General features: G+C 43.9%; 1 protein-coding gene across 3 annotated transcripts in view; it reads right to left on the bottom strand.

The window, feature by feature from the left end:
* The window catches only part of itpr3 (inositol 1,4,5-trisphosphate receptor type 3), a 90,420-nt gene that overhangs the window by 14,662 nt on the left and 49,750 nt on the right, over window positions 1-26,008 (bottom strand). For 2 of the 3 annotated variants that reach the window (XM_023957006.1, XM_023957007.1), the window contains exons 21-43: window positions 25,325-25,469; window positions 25,087-25,231; window positions 24,784-24,998; window positions 23,492-23,612; window positions 23,222-23,248; window positions 23,081-23,135; window positions 16,320-16,485; window positions 15,802-15,969; window positions 14,949-15,023; window positions 13,818-13,937; window positions 12,941-13,063; window positions 12,026-12,226; window positions 11,828-11,943; window positions 10,691-10,826; window positions 10,500-10,625; window positions 9,515-9,640; window positions 8,426-8,546; window positions 5,739-5,917; window positions 5,300-5,448; window positions 5,120-5,228; window positions 3,678-3,759; window positions 3,262-3,437; window positions 814-973 (exon numbers count right to left, since the gene is read on the bottom strand). In XM_023957006.1, the coding sequence (XP_023812774.1) occupies window positions 814-973; window positions 3,262-3,437; window positions 3,678-3,759; window positions 5,120-5,228; window positions 5,300-5,448; window positions 5,739-5,917; window positions 8,426-8,546; window positions 9,515-9,640; window positions 10,500-10,625; window positions 10,691-10,826; window positions 11,828-11,943; window positions 12,026-12,226; window positions 12,941-13,063; window positions 13,818-13,937; window positions 14,949-15,023; window positions 15,802-15,969; window positions 16,320-16,485; window positions 23,081-23,135; window positions 23,222-23,248; window positions 23,492-23,612; window positions 24,784-24,998; window positions 25,087-25,231; window positions 25,325-25,469 (3,041 nt within the window). The remainder of the gene's footprint in view (window positions 1-813; window positions 974-3,261; window positions 3,438-3,677; window positions 3,760-5,119; window positions 5,229-5,299; window positions 5,449-5,738; window positions 5,918-8,425; window positions 8,547-9,514; window positions 9,641-10,499; window positions 10,626-10,690; window positions 10,827-11,827; window positions 11,944-12,025; window positions 12,227-12,940; window positions 13,064-13,817; window positions 13,938-14,948; window positions 15,024-15,801; window positions 15,970-16,319; window positions 16,486-23,080; window positions 23,136-23,221; window positions 23,249-23,491; window positions 23,613-24,783; window positions 24,999-25,086; window positions 25,232-25,324; window positions 25,470-26,008) is intronic. The other variant, XM_023957008.1, reaches the window with a different exon arrangement.

Genomic DNA, 26,008 nt, shown 5'->3' on the forward strand with positions numbered 1-26,008 from the left:
CAAAAATGTAACCTTTTCTAAGAGATCTGACTATTTCAAACTACAAAGAAGAAAGTTTTACTTTTAAACACTGAAATATGTTCAACAAAGGGGAAACAAATCCCTGTGACAGTATTATGTATTTATGGTCAATCCCTGAACTGCAAGACAAGAGCAGCATGTCACCTAATTTTCCAGCTAAACGTATAACTTCCCAATAAAATCCAGACTAAACTGACACGCCTGCTACGTTTCTCCAACAATGATGCTTCAAAACAGCTAATTAAAAACATTAGTGTGTTAAACCATCACTAAAGTAACACAGGAGGCTGAGCTGCATCCAGAAAATTCACATCTTGGTACTAAGATGTATTTTAAACCTTTCAACCAAATTCATAAAAACATTTCAAAATCATGTTTTGCTCACAACAATAGTTTGTAAAAACCTTATGAAGACTTATAGAAAACATTCGACTGCTGTCATTTCCAACAAAGAGTACATGACAAAGTATTAAGTTGGACTTTTGTAATTAACCAAATACTTTACAAATAAAGTCTTTAAAAAAATCAGACAATATGATTTTCTGGATTCTTTTCTCATTTTGTCTCATAGTTGCAGTTTACCTATGTTGAAAATTACAGGCCTCTCTCATTGTTTTAAGTGGAATAACTTGCACAATTGGTGACTGACTACATAGTTTTTTGCCTCACTATATGGATATATAATCACATTTTTTTGAACGCACCATTTGCTGAATTCACAAAACCGGGAAGCTTAACAGGATGTAAATTTTCCACAAAAGCTTAAACTAAGTGAGATTTGACGGAGCTCACCATTATTCCCCCCCTTCTGGTCTGCCTTGTGTGTCATTTCCCCGACGTTCACAGAAACCGTTGCTTTAATATCGGTTTGAGCCTCCTTCATTCTGTCATGAAGGACTTTGAAGAACTTCTCTGACTTGTTGTCGCCCATCATCAGCTTGTAGAATGAGTTCTGTAGGAAGACAAGATGTGTCAACAGAAAGCAGTTTGTTTGGCAGAAGGGATTCTGAGAGGGACATAATTCCTAATTCAACAGTTCCTGCCTGCATGAAGCACATCTTCTGCAGCAGACCTTGGTTTCCTTCTCTGATGGGAAGACGAAAGATTAACCCTTGTGCTATTCTGTGGGGTTAAGATGACCATTGACGTGTTCTCCCTACCATGACAAAGGTGAATAAAGGTGGAAAGTTTTCATGTAATCCATGGACACCAGAGGGTTCGAAATAAGCGGTCATCCTGTTGTCCGAGACAACCGGATTTCACGGAGGACAACCAAAAATGAACCTGATGGTTGTCTGTGTGACAACCTGGTCTTTTATTTAACATTTTGGGTTTTCTCGACAATTTTTCAAAGTTTTTGGGAAACTGACGTCCGACTTTTTAGGATAAAACCGAGTGTACACGAACAATGTCACGTGACTTCCGAACGAACCGAGTACGCCCGAAGACGTGAGCGGCATCAGCCTCAGCAGACTGAGTCGGACGTTGATGATGATGACATAACCCTGGAGGAACTCGTCTGAAATTACTTGTCAAAAATGACAACATTGCACCTGCATGTCCTGTTTAAAAGATCAGGGATATTAATCTTTACCGCTACTGCAGCGCACAATGTAAACATGGTATCATTTACACACGTGTTTATTTGACATAGATGTTATATCATATTATAACTTTTCATCACTTTATATTTGGAATGCTGTACTAGTCCCAGTCCATACAAGTGTTCTAAATTTTTAACAACCAATTTTACAACCAAATATTACTTGCCAGGTTGTCCAGAGGACAACCATTTCCCCCCCCCGTTATTTCTAACGCTGCACCAGTGAAGATCACAAATCATTGAAGAAAAAAGGTTCAGAGCACTGTCTAGTGGGTCTAGATGACCCAACTTCCAATGTCAAAGGGTCTAGGATAGCACAAGAATTAAAAACACCTTCAGAATTCTAGTTACTTTAAAAACTATATTTTCACTCAACTGGTGAAAATTTTGGAAATATTGAAGGATCCACTATCCACAATTTTGTGTTTTCTGTGTTTTTAACCCATTTCTCTGGTGTTAGAGGACACATATAAAGAAAATGAAGTTTAAAATAGCTTTTCTGAGAATTTCTTTATTGATATTGATAGGAATCAGGAGCAGACAAAAAAAGTCTGGAAAAAGCTTGTACAAGGGACGTAGAAGCTACAACTAGTAAGTCACAAGCTCCCTGCTCTGCTCCATTCTGTTGCATTCACTTACAGACAAATAGATCCATGTTCGTCTTTGTTTTCCTCATCTAAGCTGAAATCTGGATCCAAACTGTACGGCTGGAAAGCTACGATATTGCTGCCATTTGTGTTGCACTGATAAATTCAGGTTGGGATGTGAGGGGCTGTAAGCTAGCAAGAGATCGTGTAAACAGATAGATGATGGGGAAGGGGGCGGGGTTGCTTTGTGCCAATGGTCCCGCCCACCACCCAGAGGTGAATTTTTGATGAACTCCTGTGGCTCTGCAGAAACTATTTCCGAAGAAACCATGAAAGATGATCATAGAAAAAAATGTATAAAGTAACAAGTAAAGCTTTTAAATTCCAGTGAATGAAAATGATGGTGCAAAAACACAAACATTTTTCTGTCTAGTTTTACATTTAAATATCTTATTACTCTTGATATAAAACAAAACTAACATATAACTTTAGAGTAAGACATTTTATGAAAATAAATCTTGAATTTTGTTGAGTCATTTGCTCTTTATTTTAAGCAATATCTCAAATGAAACCACTGTGTTTTTACTTTCCATAATATTTTTAAGCAGTTTTATTTTACAGTAGTTTTGGTTCAAGAAATAGACTCCTGATTTGTGGAAAATGTTATTTGAGTCATAATTTATGTTTAGGACACATTTATCTGAAGTGTGTAAATTCAGTCTTATTTTAAAATGATTATGGTCTAAAATGATAGTCAGACTTTTGTGGAGTTAATATATATAACTGAGGGGAGCTATTTACCTGCTTTGATACATGTTTATTTTAAAACATGTTAATTCAAATGTACCTAAACATGAGTGTTTCTAGATCCTTTCACAATTTCAATGTGTCTTATAAAGGCAGGCCATCACATTTTACTTTAAGACATTTTACCGAGACAAATTCTACAACCTTACCAGGTTTTTTTTGCTTTTAACAAGGGAAAAACATGGTCAGATTTATATTTTGATATTTTCCCCTGTGTAGTGTGCATCCACACAGGTGGGTCACCTGTATCTCAGTGTTTCCTCCCTCCAGCAGACAAATGGCCAGCTGGATGCTCTCCTGGAAGATCTTGTCATTCTTTGTGCTCATCACCAGATCCGTGAACAGCTTTGTTCCTCCCTCTCGGTCCAGACGACACTGAACTGCTACCACTGTGGCCCAGTCGCGCTCCTGCTCGCCTCCTAATGTCAAGGCACAGCATCACAAAATTCACTTCTTACATGTATTTTTGTGTTTATTCTTAGCAAAAAATGGAGCTACCTGACCCATATAAACTAATGTCTCTTCTTGAAAACCTTCCAACCCAAACAAAAGTCAATCAACCGCTGTGTTAAACCCTTTTATCTTCTGACCATGTTCATTCAACTGACAGGAAACACTCTGCCAAGGTCAAGGGGAAGTGTCCAGAGGACAGAGCTCACCTGCAGCTCCTAGTTCAGGCAGGTCAGTCTTTCGGTTTTGATACAGGTAGTTCTGCAGTAAAACCTTCCGCAGTGACAGCCCCTAAAACAAAGCAACGAGAGTGAACATCTATTCCGGTGAGTCATCCACACAAAGACTGAACAGAGCTCCAGTTCTTAAGGCCGTGTCACACAGCCACTATGTACTGTTTGCGTATTTTCCTCATAGAAACGTTGTGGTTTTCCGTGATCCATGTGTGATATACGTAACCCATAAGTGTTGCTTGCGTTCATCATTCATCGATGTGTGCAGATGTCAGTCGAGGGTTTCAGCTGACCGGTCTATACGTGAATTCAGTTTTGTTCTGCTCAAAAGTTTTGGTCGGTTGAGAATTATGATGCTTATGCGGATTTTTCAGCGTTTATATGCAATTATTACGTTAATTCTGCATAAAAGATGCATCAGCACATTTGTGGTTTTCCACCAGCGTTCCACGTATGCCTAACAGACTTTTCACGCATGTGCCACCGATGTATAAGTTGTACATCGCGTATACAACGCACATATCTGGTTAAAATGACATAATTGATGCATGAATCACTAATTAATTGCAATGTAAAGAACCACAACTTCTCTCACCTTTTCCAGGTGTATTGACGTATGACCAGTTTTCACCCGAGGGAAAAATGTGCAGACTGAGTGACACGCAGTGGCGGTTCTACACTAACTTACTCCCAGGGCGAGTAACCCCCCCCCCCATCTTCCCTATGTTCCCTATCTTTATTTGGCTATTTTACACAAAAAATGCATGAAATTTATAAACTTGTATAACAGGGATGTCAAACTCAGTCACACAGAGGGCCTAAACTGAAAACACACTTTAGATTTTGGGCCAAACAAGATAAACATTTACTGAACACACTAAAGCTAAACTTTTAAACCTTTTAAACTGAACTTTTTTAACATAAATATGAATAAAAACAGAAAGGAATATTAATCCAGAATAAATCAAGTTACCCCTTAAATAACGTTTAATATTTTGTTCTCCATAAAAATAATTTCTGTCAAAATTGTACAACTATGGACATGCTGCAGAACAAAACGAACAAAGCCTGGAAATATTAATAATTAGAAATAACAAATCAGCTGAAGGATGCTCAGAAATAATTAAATAAAGATCGTCCTGACAGCATTTTGAATCGATGCAAGTATCGCCAAATGAACTATTGCGATATATATATCGCCGAAACTATTTTTTCCAACACCCCTAGTCACACGTAAACAGGCGAAACCTCTTAAAATACTGCCAAACTATGTATGTCTGTGTCTCCCTGTGCCTGTCCCCAGCCTGGATAAACTGTTTGGATAAAGAGTTTGGTTTCACGTTCTAGACTGTGTTGGGTTTGTTCTAAAACTGCAGGCTGTATGGAACTTCCTAAATCTCTATCAAAATTTGACCAACCTTCTCGTCAAAGTCCAAAGTTCTAATCAGCATCTCCTGCAAAGTCTTCAGGACTTTGATGCAGAGCTTCTCTTCAGTGGACATCAACGCCTTGGTGTGCTGGATCAACCTGCAGAGCGCACGTTCATTACAACCACCAGCCCATCTTAACTGCTGTGAGTTTAGACTTAGAGGACCCACTTTGAGATAAAACTTCCAGACTCGCAACGCCGCCGGACATCGGTTCCTTCAGGGAACAGCAGTTCTGGCTGGTGGAGGACATCGACCAACACCGACAACTCAGCGTTTACCAACGGCTTCAGGCGGTCCTCCAAAGTGTTGATGACTTCCTGAGTAGCAGACAGAGGACAACAGTTTCTGTAAAGATTTGGTGATTGGTCGTGTTCTTGTGCGTTCCATTCCATGCTGCTGCAGAAACAAACAGTGCTCTACATGAAAAAATATGCCTTTGAATGGCTTGAATGACTTCGATAAATGTGATCTAGAAAAAATATACCTATTTCTTGTGCACACACACACCAGAACAGATTCTTGGTTCTAATTCATGAAGATGAATTTCAGCTGGAGATGACAAAGGCTTGCTTCCTGCTTTCTCCTTGAGGTTGGAGCCTTGGCTTACCTGCAGCTTGTCGATGATGTTCTTGTAGTCCCAGGGGTTGCTGGAAGGAATGGGTCTAGAGGAGCGGGAAACCGATTTGTATTGCGGGTTTGTCCGGGACAAAGTATTATAGGAGGATGCGGACATCTGCTTTATGTGAGATTCAACCTCCGGGGGAACAACGATGGAGCGACTCTTAGCTGAGCACAAAAACAAGAAGGAAGACAAAAAGAAATAAACAAAAACACCTTTCCAGCTTTCTTTGTGCTAAAAACTTTTATACAGAGCCTTTTTTCTCCCTACTATCTGCTGCCAGTTTACTTTTGTGCTTTGCTCCAACACTTTTCAATGTAACCTTTGACTGAGGGTGCTGTTGTACATTAGCACTATCTTTGGCCTTTCTGGAGTTTATATGTGGATCAAGGTGAAATATTTTAATTTTGGATTTCATTTTATGCTTTAAAGTTTTTCTAACCCATAATTGTAAGTGATATTCAATTCTCAAGTGCCAATTCACTTTGCAATTTGAAAACGCATTTTGAAATTTACAATTTAAGACAAAAAATTTCAATTCAATCTTAAATTTGTAGACCTAAAATATTACATAACAGCAATATCCACTGCATGTTCGATTTTGATGGGGTTTTGGTACCAAAATGAAAATACATTTGGCAAAATGTATTTTCATTTTAATGGTTTATTTCAAGCAATCAAAGCACGAATATTGCAACAAAACAATCCAATCACCTTGAATTTGCTCATACATTTTTAAAATAAATTTTGCACTTGATATGTTAATATTTAAAAATGACAATTCAATTTAGTGATTCAGTGATCTACCGAAAAAGAAAGTAGTGGCAGGACTTGCCCAAGGTGGAGGGGTGGCTGTTTTGCTATTTCTTTTGAACTTTAATACCAAAACACCATGGAAAATGAAATGCAACCTAATTTAAGGAACTTTAAAGTGAATTTAAAGCAAACACTAACTTAAAACGTCATTTTTTAAATATCGAATTCTATTTTTCCAATTAAAAGCCTGAATTGCATGTTGAATTGGTAAATGAAAAATGAAATTTTAAATAGTAAATCAAACAGATTAATACATGAACAAAACATCCATATATCGCTGGTTCTGTTTTGAATTTTTGATTTGCACTCTGATGAAATGACTCCATGTGTTTTACACAGAGCAGCTATGAATCTCTGTAGACATTGATATACAAATAGCTATTCATTACAGTGTTGTACAGAATATCTAAATTTCTTTGACTACTTAGTGGTGTGCTAAACAAGTCAAAGCCTCGTGACACAAAACCACACCTGTCTGTTAGTCTCACCCTTTGAACTCCAGTGATGGAATTGTACTTAGGTTGATGGTCGCTTTGTATCTGCATAGGTCTTCAATCATAACCAAGTTCATGTATACTTTTAAATAATTCTTTAGCTAGTCTATATGTTGTTTAAGAGAAAGCCTTGATGATAAGCAACATAATCCTTTTTTTTTGGACAATCGGTTACTCCAGGCTCTTACAGACTGACTTGGCACTTCTGTTTGGTGACTTTTGTCCACAAAAAACTTTAGAACAATCAATATAAAATAATGTAAAGGATGCATATCGCTTTAGAGCAGTGCTTCTCAATTATTTTTTGCAAAGCCCCCCCTATGAGAAAGAAAAGTGTTTCACGCCCTCCCTAACACCCCCCCAAACACACACACACACACACACACACACACACACTAGTGACAATATACAGTACAGGCCAAAAGTTTGGACACACCTTCTCATTCATGTCCAAACTTTTGGTCTGTACTGTCTTAGTTTAGTATCTATAAAAATTGTGTAAGTAAACCTAAAAGTGTATCTTTTAACATTAAAAAAAGAAAAAAGCAATATATAAATCCACTTTCAACAAATATTAACTTTAATATGCCACACAGAAACCCTGTTATAATCTAAAACGGAGAAGAAGCTTAAAGTGCCTGAAATAGAGGCTGCTCAGCCTGAGCCCACTACCCCTCCCCTTTCCTTCTGTGTGACAAGAGACAGGAGCAGCTGCAGGGACATCAGTTCACAGTTTCAGGCTGTTACAAACTCTGTGATATAACAGATAATAGGAAACCAATATTAGTGCAGATTTTTTTTCCAAGCACTAATCCGTTGTCACCACCACCCCCCCGTTAGGTTTGCGCCCCGGGCAATTGCCCGAATTACCTGTGCCTATGGCCGCTGCTGCTGCACGACCCCCCTGGTATCGCATCGGGGCTCGCCCCACTATTTGAGAAGCACTGATGCAGGGGCATTGTTCTGAATTCTTCAAATGACTCCTAGATTTACAGACGCCCGCATCCATCAGGTGTTTTTGTCTACCTTAGTTATTGTTCTTCAGTGTATTTCCAACTGGGCAATGCAAAAAAGACCTAAAAAGAACATTTTCTAGCACTTTAATTATAAAAGGAGTTTCCCGTACTTTAGTTAAAGGTTTACAGAAATGTCTTTGAGAAACCTTTTTGAGCGCACTAACAAACTATGCTTCGTAATAATAACAACTATCTCAACAGTTTTGAATATGAACACAAGTGAGAGGAAAACATGAATGTCAGGAAATCCTAAATCCGTATCGGACACATAAAAAGCTGCTAAGAACATGATGCAGGGCACAGAAAGTGATGATAACAGGTGAGATGACAGGTGCGGTCTGAGCATCACCTGTCATGGAGAGCGTCCTGATGCAGGCATCCACCTGAACTTTGTGCTGCTGCTGCAGCCACTGACAGTCCAGCAGTCTGATGCACGACTGCAGGAGCTTGATCACGATGGTGTGATGAGTCTGACAGAGAGGAAGACCTTCAGCTTGACTCATTCAATTCATGATGCAAAGAATGATATTACAAAACACAAACAACTACATGATGGATGTGATTCTAGTGAGCATGTTCTGTCCCCCATTCAAAAACCAACACAGGACAAAAAAATGTGTAAACTGGTTTTAGAACAGTTTCTGTTCTGATTACAGAACAAAACCAAGAGGTTTAAACAATTCTGAAGAACTCTGATGATTGAACAGCAGTGAGTGAACAGAAACAAACTGTTAGTTTTCAAATAATATTAATAATAATAATGGATTGGATTTATCTGCGCTTTTCAAGACACTCAAAGCGCTAACAGTGTGTCCATTTTCATCCACTCCTCATTCATACTTAGTGATGGTAAGCTACGGTTGTAGCCACAGCTGCCCTGGGGCAGACTGACAGAGGCGTGGCTGCCAGTTCGCGCCTACGGCCCCTCTGACCATCACTGGGACATTCATGCACATTCACACACCAGTGGAGCCACACTGGAGGCAAGGAGGGTGACGTGTCTTGCCCAAGGACACAGCGACATTTGGATGGTGGGAGCGGGGATCGAACCGCCAACCCTTCGGTCATTGGACGACCCGCTCAACCACCTGAGCCACTGTCGCCCAAATCTCTGGTTCTGTGGTTTTTATCAATCATTGTTGAAGTTATACTCGAGCTCTCCTGTAAAAATCATAGGAATTCATTCATTAACATTTACAGGATTTGTTTTTAGCCAAAACGTACACAATAATACACATCTGTGTGATGATACATTGTTAATAATTCACAGCCTTTGACTCTAAAATCATAATATTCATGTATTTGTGATGAAGTAAGCATATGTTTTACCTACAGAAGAAATCTGTTAGAGAAAATTTTATTTTTTTCTACTTCATAGAATCTGCTTGTGAAAAACAGCTTTGTGCCAACCGTCCCTGATGTCAGTGCGGTTTCTTACCTGCAGGGAGGTGCTGTTTTCAGAGAAGGGGGAGCTGAAGAAGGCATTGATGGTGTCCAGCACCACATTCACAATGTACTTCTCCAGGACCGGATCCGCTAGCCGACTCTCCCGTTTATTGCAGACCTATGGGAAAATTTTCTCAAAGATCAGTGAAGAGGAAGCTCAGATGAACTGAAAGCAAAAACTGGACATCTTGAAACATACATAAGAACTGCAAAGCAGCCAAACCCTGCAGAGGATTTCAAGATTTCCTGACGATTTTTGACTGAAAACCAGTTTAAATCCGTTTGAAACAATAAACTGTCACAGACTTTAGAGAGATGCTGGTTCTAAATCAACATGACAACATCTTCTATGTCAGCTAGATGTCAAACTGTTCAATTAAAATACCTTCATCCGCATCTTCTAGCTTAGAGGCAAAAAACAACTTGATGCAAATTTTTCAGAAAATTGCTATCTTAAAAGTTGGAAACGTGTTTGGATGTAAACAGTTGATGAAAGATCCAGAAGGTGAAGGCTTTCTAAACTTTTGAAAAGCCAAAACCCATCTATCCGACTTCCAAAGTAGCTCTAAAGATAAACTGAACCTCAATGGAGATCTCGTTTTATTCATGGGTTTAGATGAAAGTACAGAAATGATTCAAACTGGGCCTTGGGTTTTTGTGGTCCTGTTTAGATTCCTCTCAGAAGCTGAATTCCTTTTGTTTGTTGTGGAAACACTGGACTGGTTGGCTCAAAGTCCTCAACTCGATGAAGAATCTTTAGGATATTTAGAGCAAAGACGATGACTTGATCAGAGTTTGACCTGATCAAGTTGCTTCGGGGAGAACAGTCATGTTCACTCCTATACATGTGGAAAACCTTCCCAGAAGAGCCACACCTGTTGGACCAAAGACTGGCACCACATCACATCAAACCCATCACGACTGCTGTGTTTTTTAGTGTAAAGGCAGATGTACATTGGCTGTGGTGCGGCAGTTACCCGAGCCATGTCCACAGTGAAGTCCTCAAACAGGTTCCAGATGTGGTTGGACGTGTAGATCTCCTTCATCTCCACCTCCGTGTCCACATAGCAGTGGTTCACAAAGTTCACGTAGGCTGTTTTTACCTGCAGAGATGTAAGTCAGCAGTCGTGCAGCGAGAGATAAAAAAGGATTAGGGCTCGCACGTCACCTCAGTGATGCAGTCGACGTGAGTCACCACTTTGACCACGTCCTCCAGCGGCAGCAGCGACGTGCATTTGATCTCCGTGTAGACATTCTTGCCCTCCGCACAGGCAGCCAGAAGCTCCACCAGAGAGATGTGGTACCTGAGGAGGACACAGCAACTGAAGGGTTGAGCAAACCTTCACGATCACTGCAAGGACGTCAATGAGAACCACAAACAATCCTGATGTTTCTGGAGTTTTCTGGAGTCAGGCTGCTCCCCTGTTTCTGCACATTGATATATATTAATGATAGATTCATTCAGTTTTTAGTCAACATCTAATTTTAAAAAACTGTATCCAAATCGTCAAGTGCCTCCTGTAGATAAATGTGATGTTGAAAGATGTGTAGGAATGTTTGTGCTGGTCAGTGAGAAAAAGGGTATTTTCCCCAGCTTTAGTTATGTTGATGGCCGGCCTGTGCCGTGCCATGCCGTGCTGGGTCTTCTGTACAGGACAGAATTAGCCAAATCTGCATAAATCTTTGATCACAATAAGGGTGGGTGAACCTGATTGGCTGCAGCCTTTGCTATTGGAGTGAACCACGTAGATGAGCATGAATAGTCAAGCAGACAGGAAGTCTTAAGTTAGTGCTAAGATAAATTGCTGGACTTAAAAATGAAATGCCACGTGGGGAAACCTTAGAGTAAGCTGATGAGTCCAGCGTTTGCAGCCAATGTGTTTTGTGACAAGCTCGATGTGACCTGCTAAACTGCTCTGCATTCTCTGAGCTAAACTGCTCTGCATGCTCTGAGCTAAACTGCTCTGCATGCTCTGAGCTAAACTGCTCTGCATTCTCTGAGCTAAACTGCTCTGCATGCTCTGAAAGTACTGAGGCAGTGTACAAAGTGCCCTTTCCCTTACTAACTCCAGCCGCTTTGACACTATGTGGCTCCCCCTACAGGCGGAACAGAGACTGAGAATGTTTATGACAAAGCACAGGGACAAAGAGGTCCGTGTGGATGAAACTGCAGTAAGAAAACACAAACCCGGCTTTCAGACTCTGAACCTGAGACACATTTTGAGGAAAGGGCATAGAATTGATTCTCCCTTCAGCTAATTCACACCTGTAACCTGGTATTTTCACAGGAAGTTGCCATAGTTACCTGAGTGGGCTGTTCTCGCTGACCCCCTCCCTGCTCTCGGCCATCAGATCCAGCATGACTTTAAAGGAGGCTTTGTCGTTGTAGAAGACGACCACGTCATCACCGGCGTTGGTTAGCTGCGAGCGGACATGGAGCTGTGACGGCAGCTTCACAAAGCAACAGACGCGCTCAGAGAGCGGGGTCTCCTCATTCCCTCACCTCTGTCATGATCATGTCCTGGCACTTCTTCACATATTTGCCCTCTGCCTTAATAATCGTGTGGAGGAAGTTGAGGTACTGGACGTGGCGGCCATGCGTGGCCAGGCAGTGGATGAAGTGCTGCAGGACGCTCTCCGATATCTCGCTGCACAGCTGGTAGTTATTGCTGAAGATGTGCTGCACCGTCTCTGCCTCCAGCAGCTGCAGACCCACAGCAGAATAAAACACACTCAGCTCAGGACTTTGGGCTGAAACTGGGCCCTTCAATGGTGCTGGTTGGAGCACCATTGAAACCATACTCTACTACCTGTGTCTCTTTTCTTTTTACTTTGACAAATGTTCTTTTTCTTAATGAAAGTTTTCTAAAACCTAAAATCACTTTGTCTTTAAAGGAGCGGATTGGTTTTTGGTTTGCTACTAGATGATGTCTTTTTGCAGATAGCTGTACTCTGAATTGTTATTTTTATTCTCTCTCTCTCTCTATATATATATATCTATCTATCTATCTGTCTGTCTGTCTCTCTCTATTCTTACTTTTTTTCTTCAGTTGCAGAAAATAATGTATTAAGCTTAAATATAAACTAAAAACACGTTTTTAGACCTCAGTTAAAACTCTGAGGGAATAAGCAGCAGAAAATAGAAGAACTAGAACATGTTTCACAGCTCCAGCAACAAAGGATCCAGCAGCTCAAAATGCAGACCTTTAATGAAGGATTGACATGTTAGATTAAAGCAAATATTATCATTATAATTGAATTTCTTTCTACATTTTATCTGTCAAAAAGTCAAAAGTGCTCAGCCCACAAACTACCTTTGAGTCACTGTACCAGAGGCGCTGATGTTAATGTTGTTCTAAACCAACACTACAGCCTGCTGGAACATCTGGGACTAAACATAGACAAAGCACAGAAATACCCCAGGATTGAGGAAAAGGTTCAAGTTCTTGTGCAGTAGAGCCTGGTTCTCCTGGTTCCCCATGCAGAACTTCTGCAGGAATAGGTGAGTGTATTTGATGATCTCCTGCATCTTCACATCGTTCTGGTGGGGGGAAAAGCATTTTTAACGTTTATGTCCCCCTTCTTTGGTTAAAGACAACAGATGCTGTACACCATTATACCACATGAAAAAAGGACATCAATCAGTGGATTTGCTTGTGAATAAATATCAGTTTAAAGATAAAAAACTAAGCATTTTTAAAATTCAGGCTTAATTGCCAGACCAATTTTACATGTAGAATGAGACAACTACCTGGTACTGAGTCCATCTGTACAAACCCTATTTGGACCAGCCCAAATCCAATGATACCACTTATTTTGTGCAATTCTTCACCGTTTTTGTAGAACACGCAATGCTAATGAGGTTGGTGTGGTTGTTAACTTTGCAAAGCTCCAAATCCTTAACAGATTGGCATAAACACACCATATTTGAAATAGTACTTTTCTCGTAGAGTGATTAATGAATTTAACAAGTTTTATGAAAGTGCTCCTATAGGTGGCGCTGTAATTTATGCATATGTATTTACACCTATATCTCAAAAATTGCTTCACCTAAACGGATGAAATTCGCCATATATTAGAGGGTTCTATGACATACAAGGATAATAGCTTTTAAGCACCACCTGCAGTGTTTTAAATAACGTGAAAACATTGGAGCATTCATTCAAAAACCTGTCATGTAGTGAAAACCCAAAATAAATGCTTTGATTTTGTGCATTTACATAAAACAGCAAAGCATGACTCACAAGACGTCTAGACATGAGTTTAAATTCTTCTCAGGTTTAGATTTTACTTACTTTGTCATAGGAGACCTGCAGCAGGTCCAGCATGACTTTATGAGCTCCCATGTTCTTCAACAGCCTCTGCTGTTTCTTCCAAACACCACTGCTGCACATTCTATGCAGCCGCTCCAGGATCTACAGCAGACAGGCGTTTTAGACTTGTTAACTTTATATTTAAATACTGAAGTTCTTCCCTATCAACCTCCCCACATCCTCCAATAAAAAAATCATTTATAAATACGTAAATCCAACCAAACATGACTTTAGCGAAGTTCTGCTGAAAAAGATTATCATGCCAACATCCTGCTTTTCTTAAGCCTTTCAGAGGAAACTGTATCCATTTCTATGATAATATATAACCATTGGCACATTAAAGAAAACGTTTTTATGACGTATGAGTTATTTTGGCGAGCCATTTCTTAAATGGTATTTTCTAATTTCGACTCCATTATCGATTTGTCTCCTTTTGAAAAGATTGTTTATTGGCAGTTTTCCGGTTTGATTCTGCCATTGACAGATCGATTTATTGTTACATCCCTTTGCCCATTTTATGACATCATCCTAGAGTCGGCCTCAGCAGCGTGTCTGCGTTTCTCCCACGAAAACAAACAACATCCAAACTTTTACAAAGATGGATGTTCATATAATGCATAGAAAAGGAAAGCATTTAGCTGGTCAGCATTAGCTCCACAGAGAAAGTGGGGGGGGGGTGTTAGTCTGGGGGAGGGGCTGGCAGAACAGACTCTTCCTGGAAGGGGCTGTTCCTCACTTTGTGATGTCACAATGTGAGAACCTGCGTGTTTTCATGGGTTGGGAGGGGCTGGTGCTCAGAGAGCAGGTTTCTAGATGAATGCTCAGAAATGTGTGAATGGCTCAAAATACAACTTTGGGGTTGTTTATAGTGAGGAATTAACAATATAAACACTTAAAAGCTCAAAAAAGTTGATTGTGCATGATTTAGACTCTTTAAAATGATTTGTTCTCCATAGTCTATTGACAGTTCAAATATTTTCAGCTGATAGTGATTGCAGGTGAACAATAGTCACTTGGGACGTGAAAGCTTAAATCAGTAATCCCCATCCCACACTGAATGATAGGTGATACATAAAAACTACCTCACAACTCATCAAATGTAGTTTTTCTCACCTCTTTGACCATCTGGTAGTTCTCATTGCCCTTCTCCAGCTTCTCCTTTGTGGGTGTTGGTTTATCAGACACCTCCTTTAGGAAGACAAGACGTTAAAAGGATTAGTAGTTAGAAGACATTCCACTCTTATAATGTCCTCATAAAAGAGTTGACAGCCTTTTATTATTTAGGCTTAAGGGAACATTTCGCAAAAGAAAATGGTTCAACTTGTAAAAGCCTGATCAGGTGGATGCAGTCAGCAATAGATTCAGAAGATGCTCACGTTCCAAGCTGCTGTTTCTAAACTATCAAAGCAGTCAACAGATAAGCATCTGAACATGAGCTGATGGGTTTGAACCAAAGGGAAAATACTGAGATAAATAAGGTGCTCTAAAGAGAAAAAATGTTCCCTCTTGCCTCGACTTTACAACAAACTCCAGGAATCAACTAAATCTGCAAAATAAAATGAAATCTATTCATAATTATTTCACAAGAAGAGATTTTAAAACAAGATACTGTGAGAAAGACTGAATTTCTATTTGGTTAGGAGGAAAACTCAGAAATACTCATTTTACTGTTATTTTTACTTAAAAATACAGCAGCAGGATGTTCATGTAGACATGATGCTGGTTAAAAAAAAAGGATCAAAAAAAGATCTAGAATTTTATGAAATGCATAGTTAGAGTCAAAAGAAGTCCCTTGGAAGACAAGAACGGGTGTTTCAGAGAAATTAAAGAGTTGTCACACTTATTATTGTTTGTAAAATATGGTGGGGGCTTGTTAGCCTCCATCATGGTTATCAGTTGAAATGGAAAGAGCCACTCATGTCTCTCAGCGGAAAACCTACCAGCGTCAGATATAAGAATGTTTTACCTCTGAAATCTCCTTCTTGTCTTTCTTGTCCTTCTTCCCATCTCCTCCAGCTGAGCTCTTCTTCTCCACCCACAGTTCAGACTTCTCCACCAGTGTCCTGAGCCGATCCAGGTTTGCCTTGATTAACTTGTAGTTCTCCACATCCTGAGCTGAAATCAGCAGCTGGACCTGAAGAGGAACAGAGAATGAAAAAAACGAGTCAATATAAAACGAAAATAAATCAAACTGCTCCTAAAACCTTTTTTTTTGCTTTAAGGCATCACTGAGTTGTCTACAATTTTAAAATGTTGTGCACCATACAGATTTGCCCATTTTTTACTCGCAGGTAGCTCATATCCACCTGTAGGGGCAGTTGTGAATGAGGCATTAATGACACCCCTATATAAGCCTCAAAGAAACGGAAAGACACACCTGTGCTCTCTTTAAGTGGCTCCTCTCTACGACCCTCCCGGGCCTGAAGAACCCCAAAACTCACTGCCAATATGCTAAAGGATGTGGTTGCACCGATGTGCGGTTACCTGTTTGAAGGTGTGCAGCACTTCCTGTCTCTGGCTGAAGTGCCTGAAGAGCAGCTGCAGCGCCCCGGACACCAGAGGAGCGTATTCGTGCATTGTCAGGTGGATCAGCACCCGCAGGAACATCCGCCCGCCTTCGTCGTCCACCTCCAGGATGCTGTTCCCCTTTCTGCACACAGAGCCAGGAAAACCAGCTGCCACTGAACATCCATGGTCATCAAATGAATAAAAAGGAGGCTGTTCTAGAGAGCATTGGAAGAAACTCAGAACTAAACTCTGCACTCTGAGTTGACTTGTGCTGGGTTTAAAAAAAACTAGGATGTTTGTTTTAGAAACCTGTTTACTGTTAGTTCACTCAGCTCTGAGTTTATGAAGTCAAACTTATCAAACGCACAGACCTATCAGGTAAAAAAAAAAACGTGGTTGGAGTCAAGCTGGACTCCTTAGAGGCAGTGATGGGGAGAGAGATGCTTAAAAAAACTGCAAAGCATCCTTGATAACTTCACATGTACCCTCCTCTAATTTTAGTCTTATAAATATTTTCTTCCTCCTCAGACTGATGCGGGACAGCAAGTCTTCAAACTGGGCCAGCGACTGAAGGTGGCGCCTAAAGCGTCAGTCATTCAGCGGCAGCTGCAGCAGTAGATGGGGAACCTCGCCATACCGGGAGAATCTCTGAAGGATGTCATGAACCCAGACGCGGAGACGTGATTACCAATGTTTTTGTAGAGCTCTTCAGAATGAATAAACCTGATCTCTCGACATCTCCTGAGTCTTCCATGCATTGTGAATGAGAATGCTTCCATGAAGCAATGAGGTTAAAAATTTTTGGTGGTAGCTCCTCCCACACCCGTCATGGGCGTCTAGTTTATTTATAAAACTTTAGACAGGTGTCCAACAGCTAATTTGACACGCGTGTGAACGCGTGTTTGGTGTGAACGCAGCATAAGTTTGATCTTTGTTTCTGGAAAACTTGTGGTTCTCTTTCAACATTCGTTTCGGTATCTCACTATGGGACACGCCCCCTGCGCTGTCCCCCAGAAGCTCTTTTTCATTACGCCAGTCTTGACTGGCAGACAGAAGGTGACGTCTGCTCTCAGGAGGCGGGACTTCCTCCTGCTATAAGAGCCGGACGCCATCTTCTCTCCTCAGTCTAACACCTCTTCTCGCTCCCAGAAGCATCCTCAGACGGCAGGTGTAGTATCCGAAGCTAGCTTAACTGTTCCTAGAGCGAGCTAACAACTCGGTCGCTGAACGCTAGTCGGTGTTACATAGCTTGTCTGGGTCACGCGGTTGGTCTGTCTCCAAACAGCACCCGTTAGAACTAGTCACCATACTAGTAATTTTCGCGCTTCGCTCTCAACCGGAGTCGACGAAGTCGTCATGGAGCCTGAACCTTTCCTCGCCATGGAAACGGTCAGACCTCTGCCTAGAGCCTGCTCATGCGGCAGCAAAATCGCCGGGGCAGACACCCATTCTGCCTGTGCTGCATGTCTGGGGCTGCAACATGCCCAGGACGCGTTAGCATCTCCGGCTAGCTGCGAGCATTGTGCGCGCCTCTCCCTCAAGACCCTGAGACGCAGACTAGCGCGCCAAGCTAGTCTGTCCAAGGCGGACCCGGTCTTGGGGGTAACCAGCCCCCCACTACCAGAGGAGTCTACGCAGGGAGAGGTGGCAGGCATGAGCTGGGGCGACCAACTGGATACGGTCGCGCCACTCGAGGGCATGGATGAGCAGGAGGCCGCGCCCCCGGAGTTTCAGGACACTGTGCCCGACTCCGGAGACGAGTCCATCAGCCTCGGCTCAGAGGAGGACGAGGAGGACAGCGAGCCTTTCCTTCTGCCATCGGCTGCAAAGCCGCTGGCTGCGGGCGACGCGTGCGGCGGCTTCCCAAACCCGACCGCCGCGATGGACCTGCATGATGTCTGCAGAAGAGCAGCTGAAAAGCTGGGCATTAAGTGGCCTGAAGCCCTCACCGAGGCCACCACGTCTCGCTATGAGGGAAAAAGACTGCCTAAAGCCAAGTCTTCCAGCAGACAGCTGCTGCCAGTGTTCCCTGAGTGCTTGGAGGAAGCAACCAGGACCTGGAGCACCCCCTTTTCAGCCAAAAGCCCCGTCCTGGGAGGCTCGGCTTTGGACTGGGCCAACATGGAGGAGAACGGATTCTCGCAGATCCCTCCAGTCGAACCGCTGCTGGCTTCCCACCTGCACCCAACACAGAAGTCCACCATGACTTCCGCGGGCCCCGCCCTGCCCTCGAAAGCTGACTGCTTCCAGTCAACTCTCACCGAAAAGGGCTACAAGGCAGTTGCCGCATCGGTGAAAGCCCTGAATGCATCTTCTCTGCTTCTAGCCTACCAGGCAGAGCTGCAGGAACAGATGTCAAGCACTCCAACCCCAGACCTGTGGAACGAGCTATGCGTGGTCACAGACCTTTGTCTGCGTCTCCACAGGTCCGCAGTCCAAGCCTCTGGGCGAGCCATGGCCCTCATGGTTGTCCAGGAAAGAGCCCGGTGGCTGAACTTATCCAGTCTCTCTCAGAAGGAGAAGACTCAACTCCTCGATGTGCCGGTGGACCCAAAGAGCCTATTTGGGGCAGCAATGGCCACAATGCAAAGGCGCTGTGAGGAGAAGAAACGGGAAGGTGAAGCACTGCAGCTGTGTCTGCCCAGGAAGGTACCCCCTCCTACCCCAGCTGCACCGCGTCTTTCCTTCGCTCAAGCGGTAGCTAGACCAGCTTACCGCACTCCGAAACGCCAGCCTCAGCCAGGTGACCGGAGCCACGGAAAGCCTGCTGAGGCCAAAGGGGCCTGGGCCAAGAAACCGTCTGCTCCAAACGTGACAACGTCAGCCCAGCCAGCGCCTCCTGTCGCTCAGAGCGCAAAGAAAAAGAGGCGTGCCACCTAGGGCGCAACCAACAGGGATGGAGAGCGGGCAAAACCAGAAGCCTGCTTCCCCCCTTCCACGACACGTTCCGTTCCTGTCGTTTTTCTCCAGGGCATGTTCCAGCCCGACCAAAAGGCGTGCAGAGGCACAGGTGGCCCTCACTGTTCACAGCCAGTTGAAAAGGAGAAAAGAGGGACCCACAGAGAGCTCAGTGGAGCCACAGTTGGGTCCCAGAAAGTGTTTGAAAAGGTTTTTAAAACCAACACAAATAAAAAATCCCCGAGGCGCGCAACCAGGCCCCGAGCCAAGGGCGCAGCCTCAACACAAAAAGACAAAACAAAAAACAAAACACATACAAATGACGGGAAGCCGAGTGGGAGCCGCGCAGCTGCACATGAGGCCACAGGAGGGAGCTGTTGCTCCGCCAGTGGCACAGCAGCCCAGCACCGTGGTACCAACGAGCCCTGCGCCAGCGCAGCTCGTGTTGGCCACGCCCACCAGTGTCTCAGCGCGGATGCCGCTCGGCCCGCTCTCGGACAAATCACAGCAATGGCGGCACTGCGGGGCGCCAGACTGGGTTATAAGCACTGTTACCAAGGGTTACAGACTCCAGTTTGCATTTACCCCTCCCCTTTTCAATGGTATACTGCAGTCGCAGGCCAAGGGGCAGAATGCACGAATTTTGCAGGAAGAGATCAAAACACTGCAGGGCAAAAGAGCCATTCAGCTAGTGCCACCGGAGCAAGCTCACAGCGGGTTCTACTCCAGATACTTCCTGGTCCCAAAACGGGGTGGAGGCCTGCGTCCGATTCTAGACCTGCGAGCACTGAACAAATACTTGAGGAAGTACAAATTCAGAATGCTAACACACGCAGGTCTGGTACGGTTTGTGCGTCCAGGAGACTGGTTCGTCTCCATAGATTTGAAAGACGCATATTTTCACGTCCCAATATACCCCCCTCACAGAAAGTATCTCAGATTTTCCTTTCGAGGGAAGGTTTACGAGTTTCTAGTGCTCCCCTTCGGCCTCTCACTGAGTCCGCGGGTGTTTGTGAAATGCACGGAGGCCGCCGTCGCACCCATGAGACAGATGGGCGTTCGGCTGGCCATGTATATAGACGACTGGCTGCTCGCAGCGCAGTCTCCCGAAGAACTCAGGAGGCAGGCCGGGTTGCTCACATCGCACCTAACTGCACTGGGCTTCACAGTAAACTGGGGAAAGTGCGTATTGACACCAGTTCAAACGATCACTTTCATCGGCTTATCCCTGAATTCGGTCGAGTTCAGAGCGCGACTCTCAGCGGAGAGAGTGACAGCCTTCCGGGCGTGTCTGTCACAGTTCCGCAGGGGGGCGTGGATAACATTCAGACTGTGCCTCAAACTCCTCGGGCTGATGGCATCGGCGCTGTCCGTCATCCCTTTTGGCCGCTTACACATGCGTCCTTTTCAGAGGTGGGTGGCGTCGCTCAATCTAAGCCCCGCCTGCCATGGTCACCGACGAGTGCTTGCTTCGGTTACGTGCATTCTCGCCCTACACAAGTGGAGGGACATCTCCTTCCTCACCACGGGTGTTGTCATGGGAACCGTGCAAACAAGACAGGTGATCACCACAGACGCCTCGCTGACAGGCTGGGGAGCCACTCACGAGGGCAGGACAGTGAACGGTCTGTGGGGCTCCCACATGCGATCAGTTCACATAAACTGCTTGGAACTCCTGGCGGTGTCTCTTGCACTGAAACATTTCTTACCCTTTCTGAAAGGGCGCCATGTTTTAGTCAGGACCGACAATACCACAGTGGTGGCGTATATCAACAGACAAGGAGGGCTGCGCTCATTTCAGTTGCACACGCTAGCACACAGACTGATTATGTGGAGCAGCTCCCGTCTTCTGTCGCTGCGGGCCATCCATGTACCGGGGATAATGAACTGGGGAGCCGACCTGCTCTCCAGAGGGAACCCGCGTTACAGGGAATGGAAGCTCCACAGCCAGGTGGTAGCCCAGATGTGGAGCATTTACGGTCAAGCAGAGGTCGATCTCTTTGCGTCAGCGGAGAACGCCCAGTGTCAAATGTTCTACTCTCTGACGGACCAGAGCGCCCCCCTGGGGGTGGACGCTCTAGCGCACGAGTGGCCGTGCCGACTTCTGTATGCGTTCCCACCATTGGAGTTGATTGCCCCTACCCTCACCAGGGTTCGGGAGGGGAAACACTCTCTCATCCTCGTAGCCCCTCGGTGGCCCGGGAAACACTGGCTAGCGGACATCATTCAGATGCTGCACAGCCAACCGTGGCCCCTGCCTTTACGCAGGGACCTCCTGTCGCAGGCCCGCGGGGAAATTTTTCATCCTCATCCGGAGCGCCTGGCTCTGTGGGCCTGGCCCGTGAGAGGCTGAATCTCATGGCAGCGGGACTCCCGCAGAACGTCGTGGACACGATCCAGAGTGCCAGAGCGCGGTCCACCCGCTCCGCCTATGGCGCCAAATGGCGCGTTTTTGAGGACTGGTGCGTAAAAATGGCCGTATTGCCTTTCCAGAGCCCAGTCCCAGTCATTCTATCGTTCCTTCAGGAACTGATTGAAAAAGGTTTGTCCTTTTCCACCATTAAAGTGTATCTGGCGGCCATATCCGCCTGTCACATAGGTGTTAATGACAAAACAGTGGGCCAGCATCCGCTTATTTGTCAGTTTATGAGGGGCGCACGTCGGCTCCGACCGGTGTCGAAAAGCCTTGTTGCTCCTTGGGATTTACCGGTGGTGCTGGACGCACTGTCGTGCGCACCGTTTGAGCCACTGAGGCAAGTCAGCCTCAAAGCGCTCTCTTTTAAAACAGCTCTGCTTATTGCACTAGCTTCTGCTAAACGAGTGAGCGACATCCATGCGTTGTCAGTTCACCCGTCCTGTTTGCAGTTCTCCAGAGGGGATTCTAAGGTTTTGTTGAGACCGAATCCGGCATTTATGCCCAAGGTTTTCAACCCTACCATACCTTGCCACCCCATTGAGTTTTTGGAATTCAATCCGCCTCCTTTTTCCTCTACGGAGCAAGAGAGGCTTCACACATTGTGCCCTGTGCGGGCGCTGCGCATGTATGTGGAGAGGACGGCTGGCTTCAGAAAATCTGAGCAGCTGTTTGTGTCGTGGGCTTCTCCTCACACAGGAAAGCCTATAACCAAACAACGCCTGTCACACTGGGTTGTGGGCGCTATAACCATGGCTTATAACAGCAAGGGGTTAACACCCCCGGCTGGCCTGCGCGCTCATTCCACTCGCGGCATGGCATCATCATGGGCAGTTTTTCAGGGCATCTCTCTGGATGATGTGTGCACGGCTGCCAGTTGGGCAACGCCTCACACTTTCATCAGATTTTATAGACTGGATGTCACTAGACCAGGGCTGCCTCACGCAGTGCTAGGTGTGGGGTCCACACCTTCACCTGTGTGATCAGCCTGGTTGTTCTCTGTTGGTCTTCGGAGTAAGCTTATCTGGCAATACGGGAGTCTCTACATCCCATAGTGAGATACCGAAACGAATGTTGAAAGAGAACTTTAGGTTAAGAACTTAACCCCGGTTCTCTGAAACATGAGTGAGGTATCTCACCAGATCACCCTCCTTGCCTGGAGCGAGAAGAGGTGTGCTTACTTAGACTGAGGAGAGAAGATGGCGTCCGGCTCTTATAGCAGGAGGAAGTCCCGCCTCCTGAGAGCAGACGTCACCTTCTGTCTGCCAGTCAAGACTGGCGTAATGAAAAAGAGCTTCTGGGGGACAGCGCAGGGGGCGTGTCCCATAGTGAGATACCTCACTCATGTTTCAGAGAACCGGGGTTAAGATCTTAACCTAAAGTTTCCTACCGTCACAGTGAGAAAACTGCTCAGGTCCACACATACCCGATTCCAAACATGGCCTCTGCCTGCTCTCCAATGCGCTGCAGGTTGATGGTGGCTGAAGAGGAACAGAAATGTCAGCCAAAAGCAAGCAGGAAGGAGAACAACAGGACAAGTAAGCAGCACACTGATTTCTGCTTCTACCTGGTAAGTCCACCTGGACTGGAGCGTCTGGCAGCATTAGGAAAGTAACAGTAAACAACAAGTTTATCTGATAAACAGGTTACTTCTGGATGTATAAAACAGATGTAATCTCTATCTCTGTGTGACCAACGCTCATTTCTTTACTCATTTAAAATATTAAAAAGAATAACCAGAGGAGAAACTAAACATGAGTGTGACATGCATCAAAATGCAGCTGCTGATGTTCTGTTTCCATTTGTCAGGCTGACGATCCTTAACAGCGTTGTTTACCTGCTTGCTCCATGTTAGTTGTGGCATCGGCGTCTGCCATCGGGTAAACATCCACAAACTCCTTCTTAAAGACAGACAGCAGGAAGGAAAGGCGGTAGTCCAGGCGAACATTCAGGATGAACTGATGACGGAGAAAAACATCAAATTTGCTTCTGAGGTTTGGGTTCAAACAAATGATCACAAATGAGCTGAACTCTCAGCCCAGACCTGGTGCTACCTCCTGATTCACATGCCCTCACTGGATCTCCATTCTAAGCTGGACTCTCTGTAGACTGTGGGTCTGTCTAAATTTCCTCACTACTCTCTCTAACCCCTAAAAACTATATGGTGCCAGACTATCCACTGCCCTAGATTACAATGCAATTCAGACACACAACTTTTTTTTCTGTTTTTTTAAATGTCAAATATGCCATCGGCTATTTGCTGAAATAAAAAGATCATTAATATGAACCTTTTACAGAGACTATTTATGGATCTACTGTGTTCAGATAATACAAACTTGAATTATTTAGAACAAAAAATAATCTACATCCTGTACATTTTTTCAAATGGTAAATTCTTCAAACACGCATTCTTCACCAGCCACTTTATTAGGCACACCAGTTGATAACGGAAATTTCTAAACAGCCAATTACATGACAGCAACTCTATGCATTTAGGCATGTAGACATGGTCCAGGCGATCTGCTGCAGTTCAAACTGAGCATCAGAACGGAGGAGAAAGGTGATTGAAGTAACTTTGGACATGGTTGTTGGTGCCAGACGGACTGGTCTGAGGATTTCAGAAACTGCTGATCTAAGAAGGATTTTCACCCACAACCATCTCTAGGGTTAACACAGAATGGTCCAAAAAGAGAAAATATCCAGTGAGCAGCAGTTCTGTGCCTTGTTGTTGCCAGAGGTCAGAGGAAAATGGTCAGACTGGTTCCAGCTGATAGAAAGACAACAGGAACTCAAAAACCACTGGTTACAACTGAGGTCTGCAGAAGAACATCTCTGAACACACAACACATCCAACCTTGATGCAGATGGACTACAGAATCAGGAAAACACACAGGGTGTCACTCCTTTCAGCTAAGAACAGGAAACTGAGGCTACAATTCTTCTTGATAGTGGCAAAACTGCACAGTGGTAAAGAGGGAGGAATTCCACCCAAAATCCAGCTGTGTTAACATTGTTAGCTTTTATAGGATTTCTCTTTACCCAGTTGGGCTGTAAAACTGGGAACCATTGGAAATATTGAATACAATTGTAGATTTAACGAAACCGTTTTGATATGAACCAACGTGTTACCTGTAAAATCTCCAATATTTTGGATTTAGTATCCATCACTGTCAGGTCCATCTTCTCCAAACTATCTTTGTTGCCTCTCTGGGCGTCAGGCGCAACCCCTGCGCCTCCTCCCGCTGCTCTGGCACCTCCACCTCCAAACACAGACTGCCTCCTGTGGAGCACCATGGTGGACATCATCTGACCCACCCCATGTATGGACCGTTTCATGTTTTTTCCTTCAGAGGCAGAAAAAGCAGTGTCTTTGTTACAATTATTCAAAAAAATTGGTCTGAGACTAGCTTTTATGCTAACAGAACAGATTACCAGGTCCATCATCTTGGAAAATGGGGCCTGGATGACCAGGATTGGGTCTGGAGTCAATAATGCCCAGAAGAGTCCTAGTGAGTCTGAGCAGCTCAAAGAAACTGTAAAAACCAAAGTAGATCAGGTGTCTGGCCAAACTAACCACCTGTAAAAGGAACAGAGGCCGATGAGATGATGACGGTGAACAAAGCAGGAAAAAAGATGAGCAAAAGCACAAAAAAATGTAACAACAGCCCACCTCATAAGTGAGTTTGTTTTTCTCCACATTGTGGAAAGGCATCTCATCATTCAGGACATTATTGAGATACTCCTCCATGAACACCATGGTGTTGGCAAACCGGTTCTTCTTGTTGTCTCTGCTGTCGTCCATGTTGGAGTCGTAACTGAAGATGAAACAAATTGAGGAGAGTTACCAGATCCAGGAGAAGTTCTGCTAACACTTTTCCTAACATCATGTAAGCCTGACGTAGCTGCAGATCCCAACATACTGACCGGGCTGGCTTCATGCTTGATTTCATAAACTCTCATTTAAGCTAAAATTGGTTTGTATGAAGCAAGTGATTTAAAATTGATTTAAAAATGTAAAACTTCCCTCTTGTTAAAGTAAAATATGTCCAACACAAGAGGCCCTCAGTCCTCATCTGCCTGCCCAGCTGTTGGACAGGACAAGTTAAAAAAAAATTATATATATATATATAAATAAAACTTCAAATTGTAAAATTGCATTTAAACTCATTCATTAGTTTGCATTCTTTAAGAAGTTATGAACAGCTTCTGTGCTGTATGAGTCTTTCAAACACCTACATTTTGTCACATAGCTTGTTTAATTAATAAAAAACAACTTTGGTGTTATTTTGATTTGTTTCAAAAAGTTTCCCAGTGGTCTTTTGATTATGATAATGTTATTTTTATAGACAAAATC

Source organism: Oryzias latipes, chromosome 7, assembly GCF_002234675.1.
Source record: "Oryzias latipes chromosome 7, ASM223467v1".
Classification (NCBI taxonomy): Eukaryota; Metazoa; Chordata; class Actinopteri; order Beloniformes; family Adrianichthyidae; genus Oryzias; species Oryzias latipes.